General features: G+C 39.2%; 3 protein-coding genes across 6 annotated transcripts in view; 2 read left to right on the top strand and 1 right to left on the bottom strand.

Annotated features, from left to right (window-relative positions):
* Nucleotides 1-2759, bottom strand: part of LOC108240542 — a 33101-nt gene extending 30342 nt beyond the window's left edge. For all 3 annotated transcript variants that reach the window (XM_017424129.2, XM_017424296.2, XM_017424214.2), the window contains exon 1: nt 2633-2759. The gene's annotated coding sequence lies outside the window, so the exon portion shown is untranslated. The remainder of the gene's footprint in view (nt 1-2632) is intronic.
* Nucleotides 2760-4337: 1578 nt separating this feature from the next.
* On the top strand, nt 4338-10461 carry ears2 (glutamyl-tRNA synthetase 2, mitochondrial). Its single transcript, XM_017429762.3, has 10 exons — nt 4338-4745; nt 5223-5378; nt 5514-5703; nt 5819-5969; nt 6159-6480; nt 6584-6692; nt 6903-7056; nt 7599-7729; nt 7815-7950; nt 8947-10461. The coding sequence occupies exons 1-10, from the start codon at nt 4562-4564 to the stop codon at nt 9040-9042; spliced, it is 1629 nt and encodes a 542-aa protein (XP_017285251.1). The 5' UTR covers nt 4338-4561; the 3' UTR covers nt 9043-10461.
* An 859-nt stretch (nt 10462-11320) lies between these two features.
* LOC108243543 (ADP-ribosylation factor-binding protein GGA3-like) lies at nt 11321-22821 on the top strand. Of its 2 annotated transcripts, XM_017429104.3 has the most exons (16): nt 11321-11469; nt 12967-13051; nt 13938-14013; nt 14178-14276; nt 15308-15431; nt 15568-15668; nt 15746-15826; nt 15907-16044; nt 17061-17259; nt 17358-17510; nt 17589-17656; nt 17748-17854; nt 18663-18796; nt 19409-19578; nt 20278-20388; nt 20712-22821. In XM_017429104.3, the coding sequence occupies exons 1-16, from the start codon at nt 11427-11429 to the stop codon at nt 20820-20822; spliced, it is 1800 nt and encodes a 599-aa protein (XP_017284593.1). In that variant the 5' UTR covers nt 11321-11426; the 3' UTR covers nt 20823-22821. The 2 variants fall into 2 exon arrangements, with proteins under 2 accessions (XP_017284593.1, XP_024859081.1); XM_025003313.2 differs by lacking the exons at nt 11321-11469; nt 12967-13051 and having other exon boundaries at nt 13942-14074.
* Nucleotides 22822-27776: the final 4955 nt, after the last annotated feature.

The raw sequence follows: 27776 nt of genomic DNA, 5'->3' as shown, positions 1-27776 counted from the left end.
AATTTATAAATTAAAGACTGGGCATTCCTACACCTTTCACAGCAGAGGATTAAATTAAGATTGTTTTATGACAAGAAGGGACGCAGTTATAGCCATTTTGGTCAAACCTCATAACTGACAATAATATCTGTAATAAGGATTGAGTTAAAGCCATTTTTGTGTTGGTCATTTAGCTAAGTGGCCATTTTGAATCAGGTTGACTCAGGAGAGGTTTTGCTAATGGTACAGATAAACGAACACAGAAGGGGCAAAAACATAATCACCTCTTCGTGGCGGGCGATAATTAACATAAAGAGGGTTGAGGATCCAAAATTGTGGCAAACGTTTATTTTCAGATCAGATAAAAGCTGGGAATCTATTAAAATTACAGGTTGAGAGAACAGATGAACAAATATGTGATGGTAAGTAAAATGTATGAGGAGGAGGTACAACGTAGCAAAAAGTAAAAAAAAAAAATTAAAATCAAAAGCTAGAAACTAGTACTTGGAGCCCTGTCTGTAAACTAATAATCTGTAAATTTGTTGTTCATTAATTTTATAAAAGAGCTACCAAAACAACTATCCTAATTTTTGAGAAACATAGAACAGTAGAAGGTAAAATAAATAGTTCAAGTTTAAAAAGTCAATAAAATACCTAATTTTAAAAACTGGCATTTGCTTATAAAAGCAGATTTTTTTATATCTCTGTTTCCTGGTAATCTTTGGGTGGGGATTGATCTTGAATTTAAAGTGACAGTTCATATAGTTTAAGGTGTGGTTCTGTGGAAAGGTGACGGACAATTAATATCTTACCTGTTGTAGAAATCTCTTCGACTGACCTCAGTTTGAAGACATTGAGTTTAATTCTGACTAGACTGATGAGCTCATGGCTAGTCCAAGTGGGATAGAGATGAAAGTGGACGACTGCTGTCGTCTGAAAACCTCAAAAGTTTCATAATGTTTGTTGTATTCATTATGTTACAAACCTTCACACGGCTGTTTACTTTGCATCACACAGTTTTTCTGGCTACAATATTTTGATAGAAGTCAGAAGTGTGCCAGGCTGCACTAGAAGTGCTACAGCTAGCTGCTGCTATCTGTAACCACAGATTTCTGTGTAAATAATCCCGTCACGACAGCAGTGTGAAGGTTTATAAAAGATTTATTTAGGTTGGAGCTGTTTTAAAATGGCAGCAATCCAAAGAAAACAGGAAATAGGCTAAAAAAATGTTGTTTTCTGCTCAAAGTGAAAGGCTTTTTTTTTTTTAAACTGTAATAAATATCTTAACTATGAAGAAATAAAACCCCAAAATGTTTCCATTCGGTAAGCAGCGAGTAAAACAACAAACTTGTGTGTTTTGTTCTCGGTGGTTTCACTTCATTGTTTTTTTTTTTATTGCAACATTTTACACATTCAATAGTCAAATTAAATGTTTGTTCAGCAACAATCCTCCACACATTTGTCACTGGAATAAAAGAAACGCAAACTCCCTCGTTTTTATGACTAATTCTCTGTGTTCAGAGCTTAACTTTAAAAGGTGTGCTCCATTACTGACAAAAACACTAAGCCTTTTAATCTTGTTTGTTATAGCTTCCTATCACTATTACAACTGGAAAAAGAGACTAAAATAATTTTGAAAAGAGAAACTAAAATGTGAAAAAAGAGAAAAACGCTGATCTAAAACTTAAAAGGAATAAATTACTAAGTAATCAGAATTGATTTGATCAAATGTTGAAGTAAATTACATACAAAGAAACAAAAAGGAGTAAAATGATCTTTTAAAGATGCAGTGATTTATTTTAATATGAACGGCAGGGGTTGCCCTGTTTTAATGACATCTTTTTATCTTATTTAAAATATCCCACAGAATAATTTCCTACAGGATGCATTTCTCAAGATAAAACATATAATAACACAGCAGAGTGGTTAACTAACCAACATGAGTCCAGATTGCACATTAACCTGGTCCTTTTAATAATATAACATTGTTATTTTATGTAATTGAAAGAGTAAGAAACAATGTAGTTTGGCATCCTAATAATGGAATATTTTCTTCTATTATTTCCATCACATTGTACCTTGTAGAGCTCTTAAGTTAAAAGCTAAAAGTGTCATGATTTGACCGTATAATTTCATTCTGAGGCTAGAAACCCTGGGTTTCTGTGTAGAAAAACATAATGCGATTCCTGGCAGCAGTCACGTGTCAAAGTGCCACTGGGCAAGACACTAAACCCCTCAGTGCCTCCGATGTGCCGCATCGGTGTGTGAATGGAGTCTAAAGCACCGATTAGACTCTAAAGAATGGTTCAGATGTGTGGCTGGGTTAATGAGGGCACACGCTTTGAGTGGCCTGATTGGTAAAACTACAGTCCATTAACCCAAACAGCTCGTTGTTTCCCGAGACAAAAAGGACCAAATCATACTGATTTTGTGACTCATCTAATTCCCTTCAGGAGAAGCCTGTTAGCGTAACAGTAATTAGCTCCTCTCCGTTACCTTTTACACATTCAGATTCATATCAGAGAAAGCAAAATGGCTGTGAGAGTCAATCATGTTGAAATAAAACTTCAGATTCAGGATGTCTCGTTTGTGACTGACCTGACACGGAAATAAAATGTGATGAAAGAATGAAATCACAGCTAAAAGCTCTTACCTTGTTTTTAGAGCTGATCCTCAGGGTGCCTTAGAGCTCAGCTGTGTCTCTGCAGACACCTGAGACGCTGGTGCACCTGTAAAGGGTGTGTTTTCCTATAGACAATGACACGAGTGATGAAGGATCACTCCTCTGCGCGGCTCAAGGGGGCAGAGCCTTCACCTGTGTGCAATACTGTAAAGGTACCCAGCCTCTGAGAAGTAAGCAATGAAATATAAAAGAAAGTGACAAAGTGTGATTAATGTTGGACGCTCCTTTATAGCTGCTGTTGATTTAAGACTCTGGCTTTGTTTGGAATCAAACACTGCAGACTCTATGTTTGAGAAAGCAGATCAGGGGGCATTAAACTTTAAATCTCACTTGGATTTATTCTGAAAATTAAACAGCTCCTCTGAGAAAATGCACCCTCTCTATTCCTCAGAGACACCATTATGGAAAAGCAACAAAAACATCCTCCCTTTACAGCATTTAAAACCCACAAAAATGCCTTTAATGTAAAATATTCTACATCAGACCTCAGGGAGTCTTCTTTAGTGTCTTCAGTGACAAGTGAGCAGGTAAGTGAAGCATTTAAATGCGAAAGGTAAGTTTCACTGCGAAACGTTTAGAGTACAAACAGTTGTGGGAACCGGTAATTCACACACACACACACACACACACATAGCACGCATACCCAAACAAGTTAAACTGGTTTTCATTTCCCAGATTAAAAAAGATTGAACTGTATTACAGAGCATGAGCGTTAAAGAAAATTGGTTACAGTCATGTTGGGGAAAACAGAAACTCTGCAGGATATTGTAAAAAAAAAAAAAATCTAACTTTTTGCCTGATATATTATTTAAGAAAGAAGAAGACACCCCCGCTGTTTCTCCTTAGCTGTTTTGGTTTGATTAAACTGTTAATTCTGTACTAATCTTCACCCCTTAAATTGTTATTGTGTTTTATTTTATTTTCAGATAAAAACTGACTATAATTATATATTGTAAACTTCAAAATGTTAAAATCAAAACACTGGAACTACCCTTAAAAAATAATTTCTGAAACAGCTAGGAAAACTTAAAATATTCTTAGCTTTTTAACTTACTAACACACTTGTGGATATTATTAGAGTTTTGTGAAAACTTGAAGTTTATCAGTTTGTGGAAATTACAAATACAGAAGTACAATTTCATATTCTCCTCATGCATGAGTGGATTTTCTCCAGCTGCCGCCTTCAGTTTAATACATGTTAGGCAAATTAATGATTCAGCCTAAACTGACTTTTGGGATGAACTTGAGGGAGCATGGTTGTATTTCTGTGATTTTTCTGATGTTATTTACAAAGCATACATCAACTCTCACCGCCATGACAAGCTGAGGCAGCCTTAAAGGACGGAGTTCATATGAAAAATAAATTAAAGAATATTGAAATGTGAGTCACAGAGTCCATACCAGACCGATTGTAAATGTGGCCACATGTAAAAGCAGTCTGATGATGTTGGTAAATAGACTTTTTCATGGAATATTGCACCTTATTAATCATGTGGGTGAGCTAAACAGACAAAAAAAATCAAGTTTGTGCTAGAAATGTTCATTTTAAAGGGGAGATACTGCATGATATCACAGTAATTCACAGGATGTCCTTTTTGTCAGTGAAAACCTGCGGCAGTGGCGCCTTTCCTCCACTAGGGGGCAGCGTGGTGCCTGCGATTGTTTCCCGGCTGTTAAAAAAATCTACTTCCGGTGTCGACGAAGAAGAACGGCGCTTCCCATTTGACCCAAAATAACAAATGGAGTAAATTGACGACAGCTGGATGAAAATAAAGAAGTTTGTTTCTTTTAATGTCTTCGGTTCGGGATGGTCTGTAGACATGAGGTTTAAATCCGGTTTCTGACCTACAAGTCGTGTGTCTCGCGCCGGTGATAAACGCTTTAAGGAGCTCCGGCATCATGTGGCTCCAGGTGACGACCTGCAGACGGTGTTTCCTGCGCAGTTCGGTTCCTCCGGCTGGACTCATGTGTCTCACGGCGGTCAGAAACAGGCGGGTTGAGCCTCGGTTGAAGGACGCCGTGAGGCGATGCTGCTCCACGGTTCAGGGAGAGGTGAGGGTCCGGTTTGCCCCCAGCCCCACAGGTAAACTAAGAGTTGAGCTTATTGTTATTTTTCATGTTCATGTTGTTGTGTCACCAGATCATAAAGATCCTGCAAACAGCCCCGTCTGAAGGAGGCCCATTAGGAGCTTTTATACCATACAACATGTGCATAAGTCTTGAGTCATCCATGTTTCCTCCACTTTATTTTAATTTTTGCTCCCAAGGCGACACTTTCTTGTAATCTTAAAGGGATTTTTATTAATAAGTCTCCAGGCTTTCTGAAGGTCTTTCAGAGGGTTTTCTTTGGCAGCTTTTTTCTCTCATTTTCTGTCTATTACCCAATCATTTGTTGTGCAGCTATTTATTGATCCTTTTTTAATTGGGCCAAAAGGAGTTAACAACTTCAGGAAATATTATGTATCATGATCATGAGTTAAATTCCAAAATACAGTCTTATACATACACTTGTTCCCTTTTCCTGCTATAACAGTGGTCTTTAAAAAAAATGTTTTTGCAGGTTTCTTACACCTTGGAGGTCTCCGAACTGCTCTCTACAATTATATCTTTGCGAAGAAGTATGGAGGCGTTTTCATCCTGCGGCTGGAGGACACTGATCAGAGCCGGCTGGTACCAGGAGCAGCAGAGTCCATAGAGGACATGCTGGAGTGGGCTGGTGAGACTCATCTGTGTGTGTTTATAAATGCAATGGTTTGTAACTTCATGGCTTGATGTTATCTTTGTGAAAAGTAACCTAAAAGAGACCTTTGGTGGTCGGATTCTGTACTACTTGAACTTGTGTCTTTCGCAGGTTTACCTCCAGATGAAAGTCCTCGTCGAGGGGGGCCTCTGGGTCCATACCTTCAGTCTCGGAGATTAGACCTCTACAAGCAAACAGCCCAGCAGCTGGTTGAGAGCGGCCAGGCCTACTACTGTTTCTGCAGTCCTCAGAGACTGGAACTACTCAGGAGAGAGGCTCTACGAGCTGGACAGACTCCGAGGTAACAAGAAACATAAAATCTGACGCCTCTTCCACTTTATGTCTGGAATAGAAATAACGCACAGGTCGAGTTTTCTGCCAGAATTGCAGTGCTGATTGTTTTCTTCTCTCCACAGGTACGACAACAGGTGCCGACACCTGCGACCAGACCAGGTCCAGGACAAGCTGGCTCAGGGAGCATCGCATGTGATCAGGTTTCGTCTGGAAACTGGCATTCAACCTTTTCAAGATCTGATCTTTGGATGGACCCGCCATGAGGTGGCACAGGTCGGGTTTGTTGTGATTTTTTTTTTTTTCTTTCTGTAGCAGTCGTGCTAAAAATAGCAGCATCAAGTTCAACATGATGTCTAACACTACTGACCCAGCTGTAGTTTAAAATGTCCATCTCTCATGAAGCTAATTTTCAGCTTTTCCATTCTAGTGGCGATTTTCACCCCCTCTGTCTTCTCGTCTTAGGTGGAGGGCGACCCAGTGGTGATAAAAGCCGATGGTTTTCCCACCTACCACCTTGCTAACATCGTAGATGATCACTACATGAAGATCAGCCACGTACTGCGGGGCTGCGAGTGGCTCATCTCTACGTCCAAACACCTCCTCATGTACCGGGCCCTCGGATGGCAGCCCCCCACCTTCGGACATTTTCCTCTTCTGATGAATAAGGACGGCAGCAAACTTTCTAAGAGACAGGGGGACATTTTCATTGAGAACTTCCAGAGGGACGGGGTGCTGCCAGAGGCTCTGCTGGATATTACAACCAACTGTGGGTCTGGATTCACCAGTGAGTGAAGAACAAAAAGACATAACACTGGGGCTTAGAGTAACTTCATGGTATATACACTGAGTGTAAAAGATACTAATTAAATCCTTATGTTTGTTTATAGCCAACCGAATGGGAAGGACAATAGATGAACTGATTTCTGAGTTTAATCCTTCAAAGATCACAACTCACTCTGCTTTGTTAGATCTGGATAAACTCCGAGAGTACAACAGGTAAGTCATTTTTTTTTACCTTAAGTTAGTTGGTCTCAAATGTTTTCTGCCAAGTTAAAAAAATAACTTCAGTCTCCATCTTCTCCGGTATTAATGCTTATCGACTTTCTGAGGCACAGATTCTTGCTGCGAGTCCCTAAATCTTCTGCAACACGAGCCTATAGAAAGCTACTGTTAGAAGTCGTTTTGACATCTCTGTAAATTTGTCAGGATCCACCTGCAGCAGCAAATTGAAGACGAGCAGAGGTGTCGTTTACTGATAGAAGATCTGCGGGGACAGATCCAGGAGGTTTACGCTGCAGAGATCCAGGAACGAGGCGTGCTGCAAGAGGATTATATCAAACGGGTTCTTCAGCTCCGAAAGGTAACTTTATCAGGATATTAAAAAATATGAAGAGATATATTTAAATTGTACACTGATATGCATGCCTGTATCTATTAGACTAAATGTTTAAGTTTAACATATTTTATACACTTATCTAAGTTCTTTATTTTTTGTATTGAATGCATTTGTATTTTTTTCTTGCTCTTAAGCAGATCGTCATATTAAATCAAGAGTTTTGTAAATTTTAAAATATTCTTGGACGTGGAGGTTATTAAACCAGACTGAGTTTTTGCTCCTGACGTTTGCGAGTTGTTCACATCTTGTATGTATAAATGTCCTAGATTTGCCTTCAGCCAGTTATCAGGAAAAGATATATTATTTCCTCTGATAATGCAACCCTGCGTAGTTGAGGAAACTTTAGAAAGCTGTCTTTGTTTGATAAATGCGACAAGGTGTGTGTGTGTGTGTGTGTGTGTTGGTTCCTCCCGAGAACCTGATGTTGCTTTTATTCTCACGTTTCGGTACTTATCTCCTGTATCTGCAGTAATATTGAAACCACTGTTTTTTTTTTTGTTCAAAAGGGTCACATTTCCACCTTGAAGGAGCTTGTGGGTCCTTCTTACTCCTACCTGTGGGTGCGTCCTTCCTTCTCCAGCCAGCAGGTGGCAGCACTCACCAAAGAGGCACATCTAATTGCTTCATTAATGCTGAGGTTTGTCAAATTAAATCTCTAATGGCACATTTTATTCCACCTTACAGCCACAGCGGTTTATCAGGATTGTTATCTGTGTGTTTAGGTTAATAGAAGAGCAAACCGAGGAGCTGTCAGTGGACCGACTCGTTAAGGACCTGAAGACTTTTGCTAAACAGACTAAAGCCACCAAGTACAGTGAGGTGATGAAGCTGTTGCGTCTGGCTCTCAGTGGCCTGCAGGTACTGATCCGTGACATGTTGTGAGAAATAACCAGAGATCTTTGTGTTTGGCACAAGTTGAGGGGTTGAACTTGTATATAATATTTTAACCAACAGCTTGAGGGGCATGAATCATTCATCACGTGTGTTTATGTGTGTGTGTGTGTGTGTGTGCGTGTGTGAGTTAATCATTTGAGTCTAGTCTTTTGAAAAGTAAAGGCTAAGTAATGGTAAAAGTGAGCTGGTTTTGTTTGTATTTCACAAAAAGTTGTTCACTTTTTGCCAAAGTAATCTTCAATGTATTGTGTATGAGTAAGTTTATTCATATAAAATCAATAAAATCTCATCTTTTAAAAAGATTTATTCAGAGATTACATCTTAAACCTTAAGCGCTTTGCCAATACACGTTTAAAAATATTAAAAGAAGAAAAAAAACTCAAGACTTTTCAAAGTCTTGGAGTGTTGTTCACTGAATAGAATGAAAACCAGCAGCTTCTGCTCTGCTTTATATTTGAACAAGTATAAATATAAGTATAATATCTCTATGCTTTTATTGTGAAAGTCACTGAGGCTGACAGCACTCTGTGTTACTGATTCAATCAACTAAAGTCTCATTCTGGACTTGGCGTTGGTTCAGCTGATTTAATCTGCGGTTTTCGATCATGTGGACTCTGCAGATCTTTTGGTCGCACTCTGTAGTTTCATTTCTGTCATTTTTATTCCTCATGTGGTATTTTTCAGACTTGGCCATCAGCAGTTTTTGTGAGTTTTAGCTTCAGTAATCAGAACGAACCTTCAGCTCCATGTGCCTGCTTTTCATTTCCATCCATCTCATGACCGAGCTAAACTCCTATGTTGTGTTTTATAAATAAGTCATGACTCAGTGACCCTGGCACATTCACTGAAGGCTGACCGAAGGAGGAAGGAGCTTCTCATTGCAGCTCATGGACACAATCAGTCTGCGTTTCTTGTGAAATTTAACCGAGCTCTGCTCTTTTGTTCCTCTCTGTGTTGCAGCAAGGCCCCGGTGTTGCTGAGATGATGGTGTCTCTGGGTCCTTCGGAGATCAAACATCGACTCCAGAGGCTCCTTCAGCTTTCAGGCGCAGCTTAAAGAGGGTCATAATATGAGTTTATATTAAACTCACTGACTGACTGGAACCAGAGGACATCAGGTGTTGGACTTCACCTGCCATGCCTGACTTCACGCATGGTTATTCGTCTAAAATGAACTGTAAGGCTAAATAATATGTGCATTATCGCAAATATTTTAACATTTTATAAATAAGTTGAGAGCAAAAATCATGTTGGTGTTTCCTTGTTTCTTCAGTCACTTTCAGTTTTAAAGAACTACAAACTTGATTGGGAAGTACCTGGGTATGTTTATGCAAATGTTTTGTGTTTAACTTCAGTTTTTCAAAAAAAAGCAAACGCTTAAATGAACCCAAGTTTACAGATCTGTCCTCAATTTAGTGAAATGAAACTAAGTTTCAGTTCTAACGTGACAAACTTGTGCAGGAATGATTAAATACGTTTCCATAAAATGATCTGAGAGGGGAAAAAAAAAAACACCAAACACCACATTTATAGTTATTATTGGATTTTTTCTGAGCTGCTTCACTTTTTGTTAACGCCATCAAAGAATTAACGTACAACGTGAAAGATTTTAAAGCTTCTGAATTAGATCCGTGTCTCTCAGATAAGTATAAAGTTGTTTTCTTTATAACACACCACTGAGGACATTTGTTTTAGAAAAAGGGTGAAACTCACAAGTGCAGCTTTGAAGTCAGTATATTTAAGTTCTCAGTTTTCTACTTTCTGGTCTTTATTTATAATATAGTCTTTGTAAAAAATAAATCCTTTATTTTATAACCTTAATATTATTATGAGTAAGTTTAAAATGAATTCAGATAAGCAATGTATCACCTAATGCACTGTATCATCAGGTATTTATCAAAAAGTAAAGTAGTGAGTTTTAAAAGCTGGACTTTTGCTGGATCTTTGCAACACTTCTTTTTGTCCAGTTTAAAGGCAAGAGTTGTCTCTCGAAGATCTTTGCTGACGTCTTTCCTCCTCTGGACTTTGTTCCGACATCTGAACTGTCCTAATGTGTCGTTTAAAGAGATCCTCACCGTCGCTTTCAGTCAGTTTGTTCAGCAGCACCTGGCTGCGTTTCTTGGAGCTGTAAAAGTGCGATTTCCTTTTTTTTTTTTTTTGCCTTTTATGCTCTATTTCTGCATTTTGGTTTTGTTAATGACAGGGTAATATGTTATTCAGCTGTGGTTAGAACAACTCCATTTTGACACTTATTATTATTATTGTTATTATTACAAAACCCACTATTTAAAAGAGGGTTCTTGCTTTTTTCATTCACGGCATAATAATGACAACTGTAGTTCGGAACTTCTCTTTTTTACTTTTATAATGACAAGTTTTAAAATTGCAGTTCTGTATTGTAACACAAGCATTAACATTAACTTTTTTACAATGTGCATAAATTAAAATCTGACGATCCTCCAGTATTAGTAAAAAACCTGTAATAAAAATGATTTTATTCTGTGGTCAGAGAAATACACTTAAATTTTTTTTTAAACAATCTTGCAAAATACTTGAAAATTCCTTGAACTAAAATGACATACAGAATAAGAATACAACTGATTATCACTTATAAGTCTTACATTTTTTAAAATAGTTAGCAGCATATTATTATTGTAGTAAACGGGTGATGTGAAAGAAAAAAACAAACAACAGATTTCCCATTTGAAGTCGCCACACTTGGATAAAAAGAAAATATTCAAAAGCATATGTGTCAAATTGAAGGCCCATGGGCCCAATGCGGCCCCCGTTACAACTTTATGCGGCCTGTGAGGTAGTATTTTAAACATTAGATCCGGTCTCCTGATTTGTGACAGTCTGAATGTTTGTTTTTCCGCTTTGCTTCAAAAACTGAGCTTACTTAAGGAAGCAACAGAGAGTCTATTTGCATATTTATTCATATCTTTATTTTGTATTCTCCTATTAGACATTAAAATGTATATTTAGATGTTTTTCTGCGGAGGATGTTTTTAGCTGATTTGATTGTGATGAAACGAAGAGATGCTGCTTGTAGAGAGCAAATAATAAGAAATGAAAGCTGCTTATGTGTCTTTTTAAGGCGTAATTTGACGCACTGCATCTGAAAACCAAGATCAGTGTGTGCATATGTCGATAAATATTGACTAATATTGGCCCTTCTTGTAAATGAGGTATTTCAGTTTTGAATGATGAGGCCAACCTGCGTCACAGAAAACATACATGCTTCACAGTTATAATAGTTTCCCCCTCAGCGACGGGTCGGGGGAGGGCGTGTTGTGTGTAATTTGGTTATAGCGTCAGAAGAGTCACCGACGGGGCGTGAGTGTCACATGTCACCATAACAAACTGCAGCTTGACACCTCCGCTTCGCTCCGGACTCACACACAAACACACACACACTGGATCAGCAAGAGACGAGCGGCTATGGCGAGCGGTGACAGCCAGGACACCTTTGAGTCGTGGCTCAGTAAGTAAAAAAAAAACGCCATGCAGGGAAAAAGAGGAAAACATAACTTTTTATAACGGCTACTTATTTAAGCTAGCTTGCATCTCGTCGCTTTTATCTACGCTAACCGCCGCTGAAGACGTCACGTTAACCGTCAACTCGGAGCGGCTTTCACGCTTCCATAACCCCGCTGTGGAGTCCGTGACAAGGACGGTGCTTGACTCCTCATTTTTATTTAAAATTTATTGACTTATTTTAAAATAAAATAACTTTTCTTTCATGGTGGAAAACTATATTAGCTAGAACAGGAAGTCGTTTAGCTCGTGCGCGTTCCTGTGCAACGAGAAGCGCTCGAGCGGTTTGTCGTCTTTTTTTTTTTTTTTTTTGGTTGCAGGAAAAAACTCAGAACCAGAAGACATTTTAACTCAATTTAATGTCGCGAGAAAAGTTGAATAAGTACGTTTTTATGACTCTCCAGCAGCCGTACTGGAGTTTTACCACCTTAAAATACATTTAGGAGTGAAGTTATTTAAGATATACCTAATATTTAAATTTAATTTAGCTTAAACACGAGCATTTTAACCGCTTTGCTATTTTACAAAGGCTCATTTGTATGCTTAATGCAGAGCAAATCATTATCTATCTGGCTTTCTATCCATCTATCATATGTTTATTACAAGAAGTTTGTTTAATAGGATAAAATTGCTGCAGAATTTAATGTTTTTATTTTTGTTGGTGGAGAGAAACACCATTAAACTTAGGAATCTAGTTGAGCATATCCTTGCAGAGTTGCAAAAAGTTGCTGTCCTGACTTTTAAGAAGTATCCACATTTATATGTTGCAAAGCGGTCTGTAAAAACACAACATTTGAGGAGTGTTTGTGTGTCATGGTGCTGTTCAGGTTAAGTATCAGCTGTCTGGTGGATAGTTTGTTGAAGAATTGTGACTTCTCCTTAATCGTTGTATTAAATTTGCTGAAAGCTAAACGGTCCCAGAAGAAATGCCACCGTCGTGACTGCAGCCCAGATGTTCCTCTGGTTGTGATGATCAGTGGGGCCGAAGCTCATGTGAAAGTGGTGGTCTTACTCTCAGAGGGTTGGTGGTTTCATCAGACTGTCCGTAAGCAGGATACAGCAATCCTCACCTCCTCCTGTGTCCTTTGTCCAGTTTGATCATAACCTGTCTACCGAGAAGACATTTTGTGTGCCCTTGTGATCAGCTGTAATAATCGAAGGTGTTGGTTTCTCCAGGTGCGTCTCAGGACCTCTCAGTTCACAGTGGTGCTGCTGTTCCAGCAGTTTCCACTATTTATTCATCTATTTACTTTGTGTTTATTTGTCTTGAAGAAACAGTCCTGACTTGGATAAACCTCTTATCCTCTAGCTTAGTTTGCAACAACGACCACTACTAGGAGGTTAAGAGATCTTGACAAATAAAAAGCTTTATAGATTTTTTAAATTCCTCGTTAAATAATTGTCCCTTTTTTCTAAACTGATTTATTTTGTCTCATTGCACTAGACAAGGCCACAGATCCAAACAATCAGGAGGACAGATGGGACTGTATTCAGGGCTTCTACCAGCTCGTCAACCAGGAGAACGACGGGTAAGCTGCGTGTAGTTATCTTTATTTGATTTGAGACGCTTGCATCACCTTGCAGCAGTTTCCTCTCAGTTGTTTTTAGGCAATCATTGAAGTTGCAGGGGCAGGACGTTCGCTTCTGATTGTTAAATCCGTCCAGCTTTGAGTGAAGAGTTGCTTCACAGGTTGAGACCATAGTTCCCATTGCGGCGTGCTGAGATGGTGTAACTGATGAAGAGAGAGGAAGAAGCTGCTCTCAGTATGAGTGGAATGTAAAGTTTTAAGAGAACGTCGAGCAAATTCAAAGAGTGCCCTGCCGTTTAGAGTCAGGCTGATCCAGAACCAATCCGGCTGACGGTGATTGGCGTTCATCCTTGTTTGTTGTTTATCCTGACTGAACAGTAACACTTTTATACGTTGGGCCTGTTCTGTGTCAGACCACAGAACCATGTTCCGTGTTTCTTTAATTCTCCGACACATGAATGAAACGCAGCAGTAAGGACCCTGGGCTTATTTACAAACTGAGTTTAATAACAGAGACAGATTTCAGTAGAACGGATCCAACCTAATCCAGTAAATTAGCAGGACAGAATCACCCGTCTGCACCGTAGATTTGTCCCTGTTGTTGAGCAGCAGCATCTGAACATGCCGCTCCTCCACCACTGAAGAAGAAAAGAGCAGAACCATGTTAACGTCAGCCTTGAGTTCCTCTGCAACGTCTGAACAGAACTTTAACGTCTCTTCGGTAAAACGTTCAAACAGCAGAAAGAACCGAACGTCTTTGTTCTGACCTTCCATTTCTGTTCAGCTTTTAGCCCTCGTGGCCATTGCTGGAGGACGGGATGTGAGAAGTGTTGCCACTGAGAAAGAAGCTACTTGCACATTTTTTTAATCTAATTAAACATTTCAGCCCACAGGTGGCTCTTCGTCTGCTCGCCCATAAAATCCAGTCTCCACAGGAGAAACAAGCACTGCAGGCTCTCACGGTCAGTGACAAGACCACTCACGCTCGTGTCATGTGATATTTAAGGCTGGTTAACCTCAGAGGCAAGCAGCGACAAATTATGATCCTTCTCTCTTGATTTTTCTTTCATTTTTCACTTCCAAAATGTCTGCTGGTAACGATTATCTTTTGTTTGGTGCTTTCCAGGTTCTCGAGGCGTGTATGAACAACTGTGGAAAGAGATTCCACAGTGAAGCTGCCAAGTTTCGTTTTCTGAACGAGCTAATTAAAGTCTTAACACCGAAGGTAATTTTACGTACAGATGTTAGTGCTCACCTGAAATCAGTTTGTGTTTTCAGTGTAAAGTCTGTGTCTTAAGCCACTAAAAAGACCCCTGCAGCAGTATGAATCCGTGAGATTACAAAAAAAGATACATTTTCTAAGCACGTATATGATCCAGGTGCATTCAGTAATAGCACACAGGTTTTAAAATCATGTTTGTACCTTTAAATGTGTGACAAACTTTAAGGGAGAAGTAAATTTGTTGTGGCGTATATTTCCCCATTAAAAATGACCTAATTGCTTTGTTTTGCTTCATGCATAACTCATTTGTTTCCTACTGTTTTTCAAAAAGTAATTATCAGGTTCAACATAAAATATTGCAAACATTATATAAACAATTTTTCCCAGAGGGGCAAAAATACAAAGTCAAATCCAATTACTGTAATAAAAAACAAAAAAAACAGCTAAAGTGGGATCAGAAAACTCAAACTTAAGATGAGCGGTTTAAAAAACATTTTAAAAAGTGAGTTTGACGACACTGGCTAAAATAAGCTTCCAGGGAATAAGAAAATGCAGAAAATTTGAATACAACAAACAATATTATTACTCAATTACAGGTTAGTTATTTCATATTAGAGGTCCACCATAAAGAAATAACTTTTAAAATTCTGAACAGATTTAATAATCCAAGATGAGTAGATTTATTTCATTCACTGTTTGCATATACAGAATCCAAATAAACAGAAACAAATACAATAGAAAAAGTAAAAATAAAATTAAAGAAAATATTGTGCTAAATGTGTTTTAAGCGGTACATGTTTTAAATGTCAAAGGATGGATAAAAGGCCTAAAAATTGTAACCATGTTCATATTTCAATATTTGAAAAATAACTTCATATTGAAGGTGAAGGAGTGAAAATAGAAATCTTTTGGAGGTTTGGAGGTTTGGAGTTTTATATTATTATTGACTGTTGTTTTTATTGTCGTATGTTTTTGCATCCCGATAAAGCCGACCTGGTCTAAATTAACGTGATTGTATTGATTTTTCTGAGCAGTACTTCGGTGCGTGGACTGCACAGACAGTCAAAGACAGGGTGACGGAGGTCCTGTACGGCTGGACGCTCTGGCTTAAAGATGAACCGAAGATTCAGGAGGCCTACAAGATGCTGAAGAAACAGAGTGAGGAACAACGCAAACACAAATATCTACATTTATCAGACAGGAAGACCGCTGGAAACACTACAGTTAAAACTAGAAATAAATGTGACGTGTAGAAATACATGATAAATATGTCTTGTTTTTCTGCCTGTGTTAGGTATTGTGAAGAAAGATCCCAAACTTCCAGACACAGTTATTATGGCTCCACCATCACAAAGAACCACAGAGTCTGTGTTTGACCAGGAGGAGAAGGCCAAGGTGAGTGACTGTGATGGTATAAAACAACAAACACATCCGCTCCGTTTTTCTTAGCCAACAGATCTGTGTTTCACCAGCTGTTAGCAAGATTACTGAACAGCGGCCGTCCTGAAGACCTGGAAACCGCCAACAGGCTCATTAAAAGCACCATCAAGGAGGTAAGGAGCGCCGTGGAGCTGCTGCTCATCTTTACTGGTCATCTTTATTGGTTGTAGGGATTAATTCTGTTGCTTCTTAGGAGCAGGAAAAGGTTGAGAAGGTGGCAAAGCGAGAGTCGACTCTGAAGGAGGTGGAGAGCAGCACCAAGCAGCTCAGAGAGCTCCTGGACCAGCACTTAGAGGCCAGGACTTCGCTACAGCCCAGCGATGATGTGAAGGTATGATGGGCTCCGACGCTGTAAACCACAGGTGTCAAACTTCGTTCCTCGGGGGCCGCTCTCCTGCGTATTTTAAATGTGTTCTTGCTTTAAAACACCCGCTTTAAATGGATTACTTGTAACCAATCGTCCCCTGGCCCAGTCTGGCTCATGGGATTGGTCTTGTGGTCCTCACTCAGCTGTTTCACCAACGTGTCTTTTGTTCCTAAGACAAACTTTTATCTCCTCTGTCTTGGGTTCTGTCACACTGGAGCAATTACACAATTTCTGCAAAAAAGCTTTTGAGTAAAAACGTCTTCCTCAGACATTTTAAATCTGTCCACAGTTCGATGCAGTCAGATTTCCTCCATACTTGGTGCTACTTTTGCAAATTCTGTCAAACTGGTTAAAATCACGGGTTTCCAACTTCATTTTGGTTTTAATTAGCAGAACTCCTCAAGCTTTAAATTTGTGCAGGTTTATAAGAAAACAAGAACGTGCTTTCAGACCTTTGGACCTGACTTTATGTGGCGCAACATATTTACTCCATTTACACACCTGCTTAATGTGGCACCTAACAAAATCTGCAGAGAATAAATATATATAACAGAAAAGACTGTAAGGTTTATGGTAAAAATGTGCCAACATCCTACAAATCAAGTCAAAGTTTAAAAGTGACTTAGTTGAACAAGGTGCTGTAAATATGAACTACGGTAAAATAATAATAAAATAACTTGAGCTTGTGCAATAACAAACCTAAGCCAGAATTAAAACCACTGAGAAGAAATGGGTTCTCAACACTGATTTCAAATAACTAATAGTTGGGACGCTTCCACAGATTAGAGTTACCACCTAAAAAGGTTTGTCGCCTCAGTTTTTGTGTGTTCATCACAGAAATGTGAGGATCATCAGATTTTTTGGGGCCTCTAAAAATGAAATTTGATCCTGAAGTTCAATTTTGGCAAACGTCCAGAACATGTTGACTCGTTGGTATTTCCTCTGCTGCGTAAACTTTGATCTTTCGCTCGTGTTTGTAGGCGCTGTATGAGCGCTGTGACCGGCTGAGGCCGAGCCTGTTCCGGCTGGCCAGCGACACGATGGACGACGATGCGGCTCTGGCACAGATTCTGGCAGCGAACGATGAGCTGACGCTTGCAGTAAGTGCCTACAAAGACATGATGGCAAGAGGAGAGGGGAACGGAGGAAAAGTAAGAAGCAAAAGTGAAGAAGTAGCAGGTAAAAATATCTGTAAGCTTTTGGTCCCTTTGGGGGGAAAACCACTTTGACCTTGGGTCTGTTGTGTGTTTGACTTTGTTTCTGTCTTATTTGTTCAGTGCCTACAAGCCCCCGAGAGATTAAAAGCTACCACCTCATCGATCTGTCAGCTCTGGACTCACCTCAGACCCAAAGAAAAGCTGATCCACTGCCTGCATTTGAGTCCTCTTCACCACTTTTCTCCTTTTTCTCAGAAGCTGAGCAGGACTCAGGTCAGCCTGCGTTCAGATTCTTTACCGTGTTGTTGCTGTTAAACACGTTACGTCGCGTAATCATGTCGTGTCTTACAGAGTTTGACGATCTGGTCTCAGAACAGACTCAGCAGAATCCAAAGTCGTATTACGAGGAGCTGATCCAGGTGAAATTTCGATCCTGTTTCTAAAAATAAAGGTTTAACGGCTTGTTTTATCAGGGGAGACGATGTAAGAAAATATAAACTTTTTTTCCAGCTGGATAAAGTGTGTCAGAAGACAGAGCAGAACGGAGGGAGAGAGGTTTTACTGAGAGCCCGTGGATGTGGAGGAAGCAGCTCTACACCAAACAGAACAAATATCTGGTAAAGTTAAAGAAAGGAGAGGGCACGAGTCGGATATAAATACCTGCAAAAAAAAACCTGATTAACTTATCAACATTTTTTCTTATCGTTCTTCTAAATGGCAGGAAGAAGATAAAGGGGTTTAATGATCTGTCTAGCTGCAGTAAAGTTAACTTATTTATAATTTAAGTTTTTACTGCTTGAAAATACTCTTTATGATGTAACTGTATTACATGGAATATATTTAGCATATATCTATTCTTTTACATGTTTTATGAAGGACAGTAGGATATAAATCTGTATTTATTGATTGCTGCACATAATGTAAATGTGTATCAATTATTCAGACTTTATTTATTTTACCTTTCAAACAACAAAATGTAACACAAAGTGCTTTACATTAAAAAAGATCAAAATGTTAAAGATCATCAACAAACAAGCATCCCAAAAAGCACACAGGGTGGTTTAAAACAGGGATAATTTGTAAAAAGATTTAAACATCGAGCCTGAAGGAAGGGAGGAAACTATAGAGGTAGGTTTATAAAAATAAAATATAGAAATCATAATGTGATGTTTAAAATGTAAAGTTTGACAAAAGGAGAGAGTTTGAGTGGAAGTTAAAATTAAGTATGAGATATTATTGTTTCCCTATAATACATCATATTATTAGGAACTGACTCGTTTGAAAAGCTTCCTTTTTCTGTTTTAGAAATCTTTATCTATTAAATTCAGATCAAAAGGATTCCTGATCTTTACCAAGAAATAACCAGATGATTATATTTCAGCCGAGACAAGTTTTAATATATATATTTGTCCTCTGTCCCGTCAGGTCACTCCCCGATGTTCAGAAGGTCACAGTGTCCGAATCAAAACCCAAAACTAATCAGGGGTTCGAAGAGAAGAGCTCCTGTTCGCCTCAGTCACTGAAGAACATCTTTGTTCCTCTGGAGGCCATTAAATCTGGTACAGTTCCTAAACCTAAGACAGTAAATATTGTGATGTTTTCAGAGTTTTGTTTTTGCTTGCTCTCTTCAGTAATTTACACGTTCAGCCTGAAAGTCCAACAAAGTGTTTATTTTTGTTTCTAATAGAGTCCGGGTCTGATTAAGTTTGGGGGAATAAATGGATTTAAAAATGACATTTAGGTTTTCAGACACTTTTCTCCATTCTATCTTACCACAAATAAACAGGGATAAACTTTTAGTTTTTCTGCCTATCTACAAGTTATTTTTCTTTTCTTTTAATGAATGAGACTAGTTGGTGTAAAATCTGACTATGTTTATTATGTTGAATGAAAGTAACAACAGTTAAAGAAGAACCTCTTTTTCTCTGCCGCTGACGGATTTGAAGCTTGAATAAAACTCTTTGGTTGTAGTTGATCTGAATGAGCAGCTGTGTTAAAAACTACAGTCTTCTAACAAATATTTGGCAAAATAATAATGTATTTAATCAGAACACGGCACATAAAGTGAATTAATAATCATTTACTCTAAATGTTTGTCCTCAGAAGCCAAAAATAAGCTGAGAATGAACTGGGAAATGAAGATATTTGTGCTGTTTTCTCGTGTGTCGTAGGTCATCTGGAGCCGATCACTTTGTACAACCGGGCTGGGATCCACGTGTCGCTCCACTTTGCACGAGACAGCCCGTCGGGTCATCCGGGGGTCGCCGTGGTCGTCATGTCGGCAGTGAACACGTCTGCGCTCGAAGTGAAGGATTTTACGTTTCAGGTCGCTGTTCCAAAGGTAAATAAAACTGGTCCCTGCGCTGGTGGCCGTTTAGTTCTGAATTTATTTTATTGAAACTCTGAAATCTGTCAAGACACAAAAGTCAATGAAAAAGTGTCTGAAGAGACTAAAAACAGAGTTTTTTTTTTTCTTCTTGGAAACGAGTAACATATTTCTGAGGTTTTCAAACAGCTCGTTTGCGGTTCTTGTCCTCAGTTAGGCTTTTCTGCCTCCAAATACAATCCATAAAAACAAAAGTTATAACAAACCATCACATACTTTAATTAGGCATAAAATAAAACCAGAATAAAACAAAAGAAATGACAACATATCAGATTTATACAATTTAATTGACAATATTCAAAGTTACAATGTCTTACATCTGAACATTTTATATCTGTTACATCATCTAAAAACCTAATAAACTGCAGGTCTGAGTGTGTGTGTGTGTGTGTCTAATTGCAAGTGTGGTTTAGTTTCAACCAGTTTTTATTTTTGTTTTTAAACTTCTTTATACCAGAGTTGTTATTTCCGTTGGTAAAACTATAGACCCACGTAACATTTTTACTGTTCGATACATATCCTTTTTTTAACAAGGACTTGTTTTTTTGTTTTTTAATTACAGACGTTTTGTGAACAGCTTTTGTGGCGTTGCATGTGTAAGCCTTCGTGTTTATCATTTATATTTGATGAAGGTGTTTATTTCCTGTCCCGCAGAACATGTTGGTGAAACTTCAGCCGGCGTCTCGGACACATCTGCCTCCTTACAACCCTCTGCTGCCTCCACCTGCCGTCTCACAGGTCCTGCTGGTGTCTAATCCTCAGAGTGTGAGTGTAAATAACTGTACCTGTTTATACTTGTATTACAGAAACGCTAAATAACTTCCAATACCTGAATGTGGACTTTACAATGAATACGTTTCGGTTTTGCTTTTTATAAGGATTCATCAGGATTATTTGTGTTACTTCAACACTAAAAGATCTGTCCTCACTTTAAACCTGAACAGGAAAGATTTTATTATTTTTTCAATTTGTCACACGAGAGAAAAGACAACCCTGTGCGTTTAATTTTGAATCCTCTTCAGTCTTGTATGTCAGGCAGATTTCAGATGTTTTTTTATATATAGCCTATATTATTTTTTGTCCCTCAGAGTAAAGTTCGTCTGCGCTACAAGCTGACATTAACACATGGAGACCAGCAGCTGAATGAGACGGGAGAGGTCGACAGTTTCCCTGACTGGAACTCTTTGACGAAGCACTAAAAATGACAGAAATCCTCCAGAATCTGACTCCACTCAGCCAACATCTGTGGTAAAGGGAGTACAAAGAAGCAAACAAGCCAAAGAAAGCTCCTCTGAAACGGGGGGCAGGTTTTCTGTGAATGTTGTAGATCTACTAAAGTTTAAACCAAAGAAGTGTTTTCCTGTGAATGTCAGCTCCGTTTTACACAGAAAAATGTTTTAAAGTGGGGTTTTGTGGGATGGTTATGAACACATAATATCTTACCTGTTGTAGATGGCTCTGAATGGCTTCAGTTTGAGAAAAAAAAAAAGTTTAATTCCGACTGGACTGATGAGTACAAAGACCCTAAAGGAGTCCCGGTCCTGGAGGGTCTCTGTCCTGCATGTTTTACGTGTTTCTCTGCTTTGACACCTGATCTGAGTGACTGAGACCTGCTGAAGAGCAGAGAAACAACTAAAACCTGCAGGATGGTGACCCTCCAGGACCAGGATTGGACACCACTGCCCTACGGCTGAAAAAAATATTTAAATAGGTTACTTGTGCACATGGGAAACAATCTGTTTGGTTTGCTACATTACCTGGTGCCCACCAGATTCAATTCAGATCAAAAATACTTAAATGAAATAAACTGTTGCTGTAAGTCATCATCCTGGTTTTGGTAAAGAGCTGTTATAGATGCTGATGGCTGTGGGCAGTGGTCTGAAGAAGCCTCTGATCGATGACACTCTGTTGTTGTTTATTTGTTGTGTTAAATGTGGGGGTGAGTCTAAGCCCTCTCCCCGCGGATCCTGCGGGCCAGCTGGATGTCTTGAACTCAGCCTTAATCAGCAGGTGACGTGAAACTGACAGCAGCGTAAAGCTTCGAAAATAGCGTTCACTTGATCTGCTCTGAAATCTTAAATGTCGGGCTTGTTTTAATACAACAGCACTTTAGTCTCTCAGACCAGACATTTAAAATCCTCCAAACTGATGTCGTTCAAAGAGCTGTCTGCAGCAGGTAAGATATTAGTTGTTCATAGCATTTCCCAAAGATCTGAAGTGTTGCTTTAGGAGCAAGAACATGTTACTTTAGTAAACTCACAGCTTCCTCTTCATCTCCACTGGGATATTTTACAGGCGTGTGATATTTGCATTATTATTATTGTTAGTTAAGTTACTTATCTGGGATTTCCTCATCCAGCAGGAAGTGAAGAGGCAGTCACTTCAACTGTCGCCTGTATTTATCTCTGCTTTTATATCTCTGGTTTCAGTTCGTCCACAAATGAAAATTGGGCATCTGTGATGAACAAGTTTAGAATTCAGATGAGTTTTATTTATTCAGGTTCATTTCCACCGGCTCCTGAGCTGTACCATTTTGTGTGCCTTTGTTTAAAACTCACCTGTGTGTGCAGGTAGTTTATTCAGGTCGTCAGCACTGTTTTCTGCTGACAGGGTTCTGGTTTGTGTTTTTATTTGCTGGTGTTCAGCTGCGTTTTCACTCCAAAACTCCTCCGAATGGAAGATGTTTTTGTATTTGTGTATTTATTGTAAAAATGAAGTTTCCCCCTCCTTGAGGTCAAAAGTTTGATGAAAACTGTCGTCTAACATGTTTTTATTACACATTTTTGAACTGGTTGTGTTTTTCAGTTAACCTAAAACTGTTAAAGATGGTTTTCTGTTAAATTAAACGCGAGTTTAATCAAGAAACTGATCACTGCCAACCGAAAAGTACTTAAATGACAGAACATACAAGCACAGAAGTGTTTCAGTTTACAACAGGAAAAAAAAACTGATGATTATCTGGACTATTTTCACCACCGTTGGTTTATTTTTAACCTTTTGGCTGAGTATTAACATTTTATATTTTTGTCCGCCAGTGACTTTTGTACTTTGTACTTTGATCATGTCCCTTCAGCTCTTGTGTTTCTGAATCTGTCCCAGAATTTACAACAGTCTGATGTTTTACTGTGAAGCTTTAAGGTGTCGTTGCAAATCCAGGAAGCTGACATGAGTTTATCTGAATAAATTTTCAACCTCAAACTGTTTCTGTTTCTTCATCAGCATCTGTCAGAGAGCATTGGGATAGAATTTAACAATTTACATCACTCACCTTTGCTGGTGATAAAAACAGTGTGAAACTGGGTCCATTTCTGATATCTGTCTCTGGGAAATAACATCGTCACAGAAATGCCGAGGATTAATTTATCGGCCACCTCAGTCTGTAGAGCAGAAAGGCTCCCAGGTGGTAGAACGACTTCATGGTGATTGAAAGCTCCAGCGCCTTTATTGGGAAGTAAAAATGTAAAACTGCAAAACAAATGTCAGAGAAAGCTGGCTGGAGCGTTTTTTTCTTTCTCTTCACAAGCACCAATAAAAAAAATGGATTTGAAACAAAAATCTCAATGTTTGATTTGATTTATTTAAACTTTTTAAAAACCAAAACAGAGATCCTAAAATTACTGGAGTAAATAAAGTCAAAACAGAACATAAGATTTAAAAAAAACAAAACATTGGAGTTTTTTGGTTTGTTTTACCACCGATGTTATTAACACACCTCAAAAAGGTGACATCAATTCGGTGTATCAGATTTACTGACAAATGTGACTCAACATGAAATATGTCATGAATTATTTTGCTAACAGACACATGCAAACACATGGTGGACAATAATGACCAAATGTATATTTGGAGCTCTATGTCTAAAAATAAAGATTTATTTAATGTTTAGCACAACAGAATCCTAATTTTGCTCTCTCTTCTGAAGGCCTTTTGCAATAAAAACAAGTTGTTTTTATTTAAATCGCTGTTGCTTAGCTCTGTATTCTGCAGGAACATTTTTTTAAATCCATCTCTAAACGACAGCATCATCTGCTAACAGGAGGCTTTTAAACCAAAACAAACCAGAGTGGAAGTGGCTGAGATTGTTCGTCCTTCAGAGTAAACTAAACGAGTTGTCGTTACAAAAATACCTTCAGATAAAGAGACTGTTGCCGAAGACGTCAGAAGTCAGAGTCTATCAAACCTCTCGGACCAAGAAAACATGTTAGTTTGATTCATTCTTCGTCTTTTCTGAGGATTTGTGTCTGAATCTCATCTCTCTGTCAGTGTTTACTTGGATATTTATTATTTCTTTTCACAGGAATTGGACTGAGATTGTGACTCAGGGCCCAAAGATGAAATTACATGACGAGCAGTGTGGCTCCTGCAGAAGGGTGAGTTGAACTTTAAAGGTGTTCAGATCAGATTTAAATGTTATTTTCATCCGTTTTGGTATAAAATATGTCATCAAATGAAGAGCTTTCTGTTTGGCAGGCAAAAAAAGCAGATAAAGAGCTCCGTGAACCTGCAAGAAAAGCCCAGCGGAAGTCGTCGGGACAGCCAGAGAACACAAACAAACATAAAATCACAGAAAACAAGCTGCCTGATGTCCTCCTGCAGCTGCTGAGGTACGACACGAACGCCCACTTCACGTCTCCCTCTGTCTTCTGGCCGTTGCGATCATGTAACAAGAACTGGGTGTATAAATTAGAATTTATTGTGAATTTCCTCTACACTAGACCAACTCTCAAGCATGGTGGTGGTAGCATCATGGTGCAGGGCTAGTTATACAGGTGCATTGCACAAAGGGGGTGAGGACGAAGAGATAATGTGTGACCCGTGCTCCAAAATGAGTCGTAATGTTGATTTTTGCCTTAATTGAGATTTTTGTAAGATCCTATCTCTCTTAGTTTATTCTAGGAGTTAAAATGTAAAGATTGTTAAAGTTATTACACTTATTCAGCAAACCAAACGTCTTCAGGTGTGTTGTTAGAACCTTGGAACACATCTCAGGTTCATCTGGTGTTTTTACCACTAGACCCCCGCTTACCCGAGGTGTTTAGGTTGAAGCTGAAATAAAGAATCTGGTTTTGGTTTTTAGGTTGGAGTTAGACGTTCGAATCGACTGTCATAACGGTGGGACTTGAAGAGCTCAGTGTTTTTTAAGGTGGTACTCGTCATGAGACGTTTGAGAGCCACTGAACCGGAACCTCCTACTCCTCTGGAGTCATAATGGTTGGGTTTATATGACCCAATTTTGTGTGGTTTCAAAGAAAGTATAAAGGTAGATTAGCTGTTCTAATGGATTTGCAATAAACTCTAATAAAGAAAAAAAAGAGATTGCAAACAAAATTCAGGTCAATTTGCTGCAAAAACAAAATAAGTAAGATCCTCCTAAAGACACAATCTATCCTCAGACCAGACCCAGGGAATGATGATTCTCAGCAGCAGCTGCCTGACGCTTCATCTCCCACAGGTCAGGAGACGCTGCGCAAACATACAGATAATCATGGAAATATCTGGGTTTTCATGCTGCTGAAAGCTGCGCTTGTCTTGTAGGATTTGCCGTAAAGACGTTCATGAGTTTAGTTCTGGAAAGCCTCTTCTACAGTCTGTACCGGGAGGACGAGGAGCAGCAGGACGTTTGTCTCAGCAGCGCTCGCTCACGTACGTATCCGCTCCTGGCTGAGGGACGAGAGGCTGCCGTGTTTGCAGAGCTTTAGGCTGATCTGCGGTGGTCTGGGCTGCCTTTCAGAAAGGATGGAGAGCGATATGGGGCGACAGCAGGAGACGAAGGCAGAGAGGACGAAAAGAAGAAACACGAGAGACAAACACGGTGAGTACTTGTTCACAAAATACACTCGGCTTGGCATGCCTTTGTAAGAAAACATCCTCTCTGGAGAGAAACCACCTGCAACACCTTCATCTGGAATCAGCAGCTGCTAACTTTAAAGCACATGTGTCAAACTCAAGGCCCGTGGGCCAGATCCGGCCCTTGGTAACCTTTTATCTGCCCCCCAAGATAACATTTAAATGTGATTAAATCTGGCCCTTCAGTCTGTGACAGATCGAGTCTCTGTCGCTTCTCATTTTGCTTAAAAAAAACTGAACCTGTTTAGTGAAGTCTTCCTGTGACGGTTACTTTGAAGCCAAGAAAATGAAGTTTTGGTTCCTCTGTAATCTTTGGTTTTGACGTAAAAAGGGCACATCAGATGGGACAGATCAAACTCTTGTTGATGAATCTGCAGCCAAGAAACAATACTGGTGTCTGCTTCAGTGTATATTGGTTTTAATATTTTCTTCTTGTTTCAGTGTCAATGTTAGTCGCTGTATGATTGAAGTTTTGTTGGTGGCTTTTTAGCTGTTTAATGGAGAATGCTAATGATGTCTTCTTAAGTTCAATTCATTTTTCTTTGTTCATTAAAACATGTTTCTTCTAAATTCTATATAATATCAAACTGGGAAGAGGTATTTGATATTTCTATATGAATGAGTTGACATATTACATCTAAAACAAGTACTAATTTATGTATTTTTTTCAGAAATATTGATCAAGATTGGCCCTTAGATAGGACCAAGTTTTTAATTTTGGCCCTCTTGTGTAACTGAGTTTGACAGCCCTGCTTTAAAGGATCGTTGTGATTCAGTTGCTCCTTCTTGTTGTTTTTTTTTTTCTTTTTTTGGGGGGGGGGGCACAAACAGCCTCAGACTCCTCAGAGCCAGCGGGTCGATGGTCCGCCGAGGAATTTCACACCTGACTGAGAGGGAAGCTCACCTTCCAGGCAGGAGACAGGAGGAGCCGAAGTGGGCCGGTTTCACCTCAGAAAGACGTTCATAAGACTTCAGACACCACCGTTTTCCAGTGAAAAGTACTGAAATAAACCAACATAAAGCTTTTGATTACAGCCGTGTTTGATCGTCTCCTGATAGATTTATCAGCACACCCAAATTTGAAGCCTGTTTTTTTTAAACCTACTAACATTTAATGTAAACCCTTGTTGCCATTCATCCAGCTTGGCTTATCTGAGGTCAGCAAGAGAAACCCAGCCAGACGTTCTTTAGACTCAAACTAAGAGACTGATGTTGGGTTTAAAAATAAAGGAAACAGCAGCAAACCTTTTGGAAAGAGACTCAAGTCAAAAGTAGAATATATTCTAAAAAATGTATGTTTGACGAACAACAAAAATGGTTCAGTTTTAGTAACTTCAGTGCCGCCATTGGGTTATTATTATGGTTAAATGTATTGCTGTCATCACAGTGAGCTTAAAGGAATGCATATTGCCCCATGCATATCCATGTCAGACTTTTAGAAATTCTTCTTGGTCAAACCTTGATAATAAAGTTATGTGTAGTCTCATACAATACCACGAGATGTCACACACCACGTATGTACGACTGTCAGCTACTTCCACATCACATTTTGGATTAATATCTGAAGAAGTAACTGAGTTATAACCATTTATTGGCTCACTAATGATTAGATGCTGTGGCGGCCGTTCTGAATTATATTTGCTCCATAGTATGTCAGTTGCAGATGCACATCCAAAGATTACTTTCTGAAAGTTTCAGAAATAATGATGAGATATTTTGCTAACAGGTAGGCACAAAGACAAACACAGCCGAAAGCCATAATAAATGCTCACAGCTGAGAGAAACATCCGTCCTCGTCCTCTTATCTGGTTCAAGGAGACAAACGGCCAAGGAGGGACACCCGGACGTCTCTGTCCCCAGCTCCTCCAGGAGGTTCCCGAGGCGTTCCCAGCCCGGAGTGGGCATGTGTGATCTCGACAGTTCTGGGTCCTCCGCTGGTTGGCGCTCAGGGCGCGTTCAGAGTCCCGAACCACCTCAGCTGGACTCCTTTCTACGAGGAGCAGCGGCTCGACTCCGAGCTCCTCAGTCCGGCCACCCTGAGGACGGAGCTCAATTCCAGCTGCTGGGATTTCATGACCAAAGAGCCAAGATCCTGAAACAGAATCTGATTACTGAAGAATGAGAGGAAAACAATTTCTACGCTGGCTCTGTTTTCAGGGAGACTTTGACTTTCGGAATAATCCACTTTTAAAGTATTTCTCTTCAATAAATAACGCAAATCCATCCACTGAATTGATCATATTTATTATATGACATCAGCAGATTAAAATACATGTTTACTATATACATATATGCAACAAGGGTGT

The sequence above is a fragment of the Kryptolebias marmoratus genome, linkage group LG3 (genome assembly GCF_001649575.2).
Source record: "Kryptolebias marmoratus isolate JLee-2015 linkage group LG3, ASM164957v2, whole genome shotgun sequence".
In the NCBI taxonomy this organism is placed as follows: domain Eukaryota; kingdom Metazoa; phylum Chordata; class Actinopteri; order Cyprinodontiformes; family Rivulidae; genus Kryptolebias; species Kryptolebias marmoratus.
This window is presented reverse-complemented; position numbering and strand designations above follow the sequence as displayed.

Bases quoted from the DNA above. Each gene is read 5' to 3' on its own strand.
- ears2 (XM_017429762.3), top strand. From the start codon at position 4,562: ATGTGGCTCCAGGTGACGACCTGCAGACGGTGTTTCCTGCGCAGTTCG. The intron at 6,693-6,902 runs GTAAGTCATTTT...TAAATTTGTCAG, and splicing joins AAACTCCGAGAGTACAACAG to GATCCACCTGCAGCAGCAAA. The intron at 7,057-7,598 runs GTAACTTTATCA...TTTGTTCAAAAG, and splicing joins GGGTTCTTCAGCTCCGAAAG to GGTCACATTTCCACCTTGAA.
- LOC108243543 (XM_017429104.3), top strand. From the start codon at position 11,427: ATGGCGAGCGGTGACAGCCAGGACACCTTTGAGTCGTGGCTCA. The intron at 15,432-15,567 runs GTGAGGAACAAC...TGCCTGTGTTAG, and splicing joins CAAGATGCTGAAGAAACAGA to GTATTGTGAAGAAAGATCCC. The intron at 15,827-15,906 runs GTAAGGAGCGCC...GTTGCTTCTTAG, and splicing joins TTAAAAGCACCATCAAGGAG to GAGCAGGAAAAGGTTGAGAA.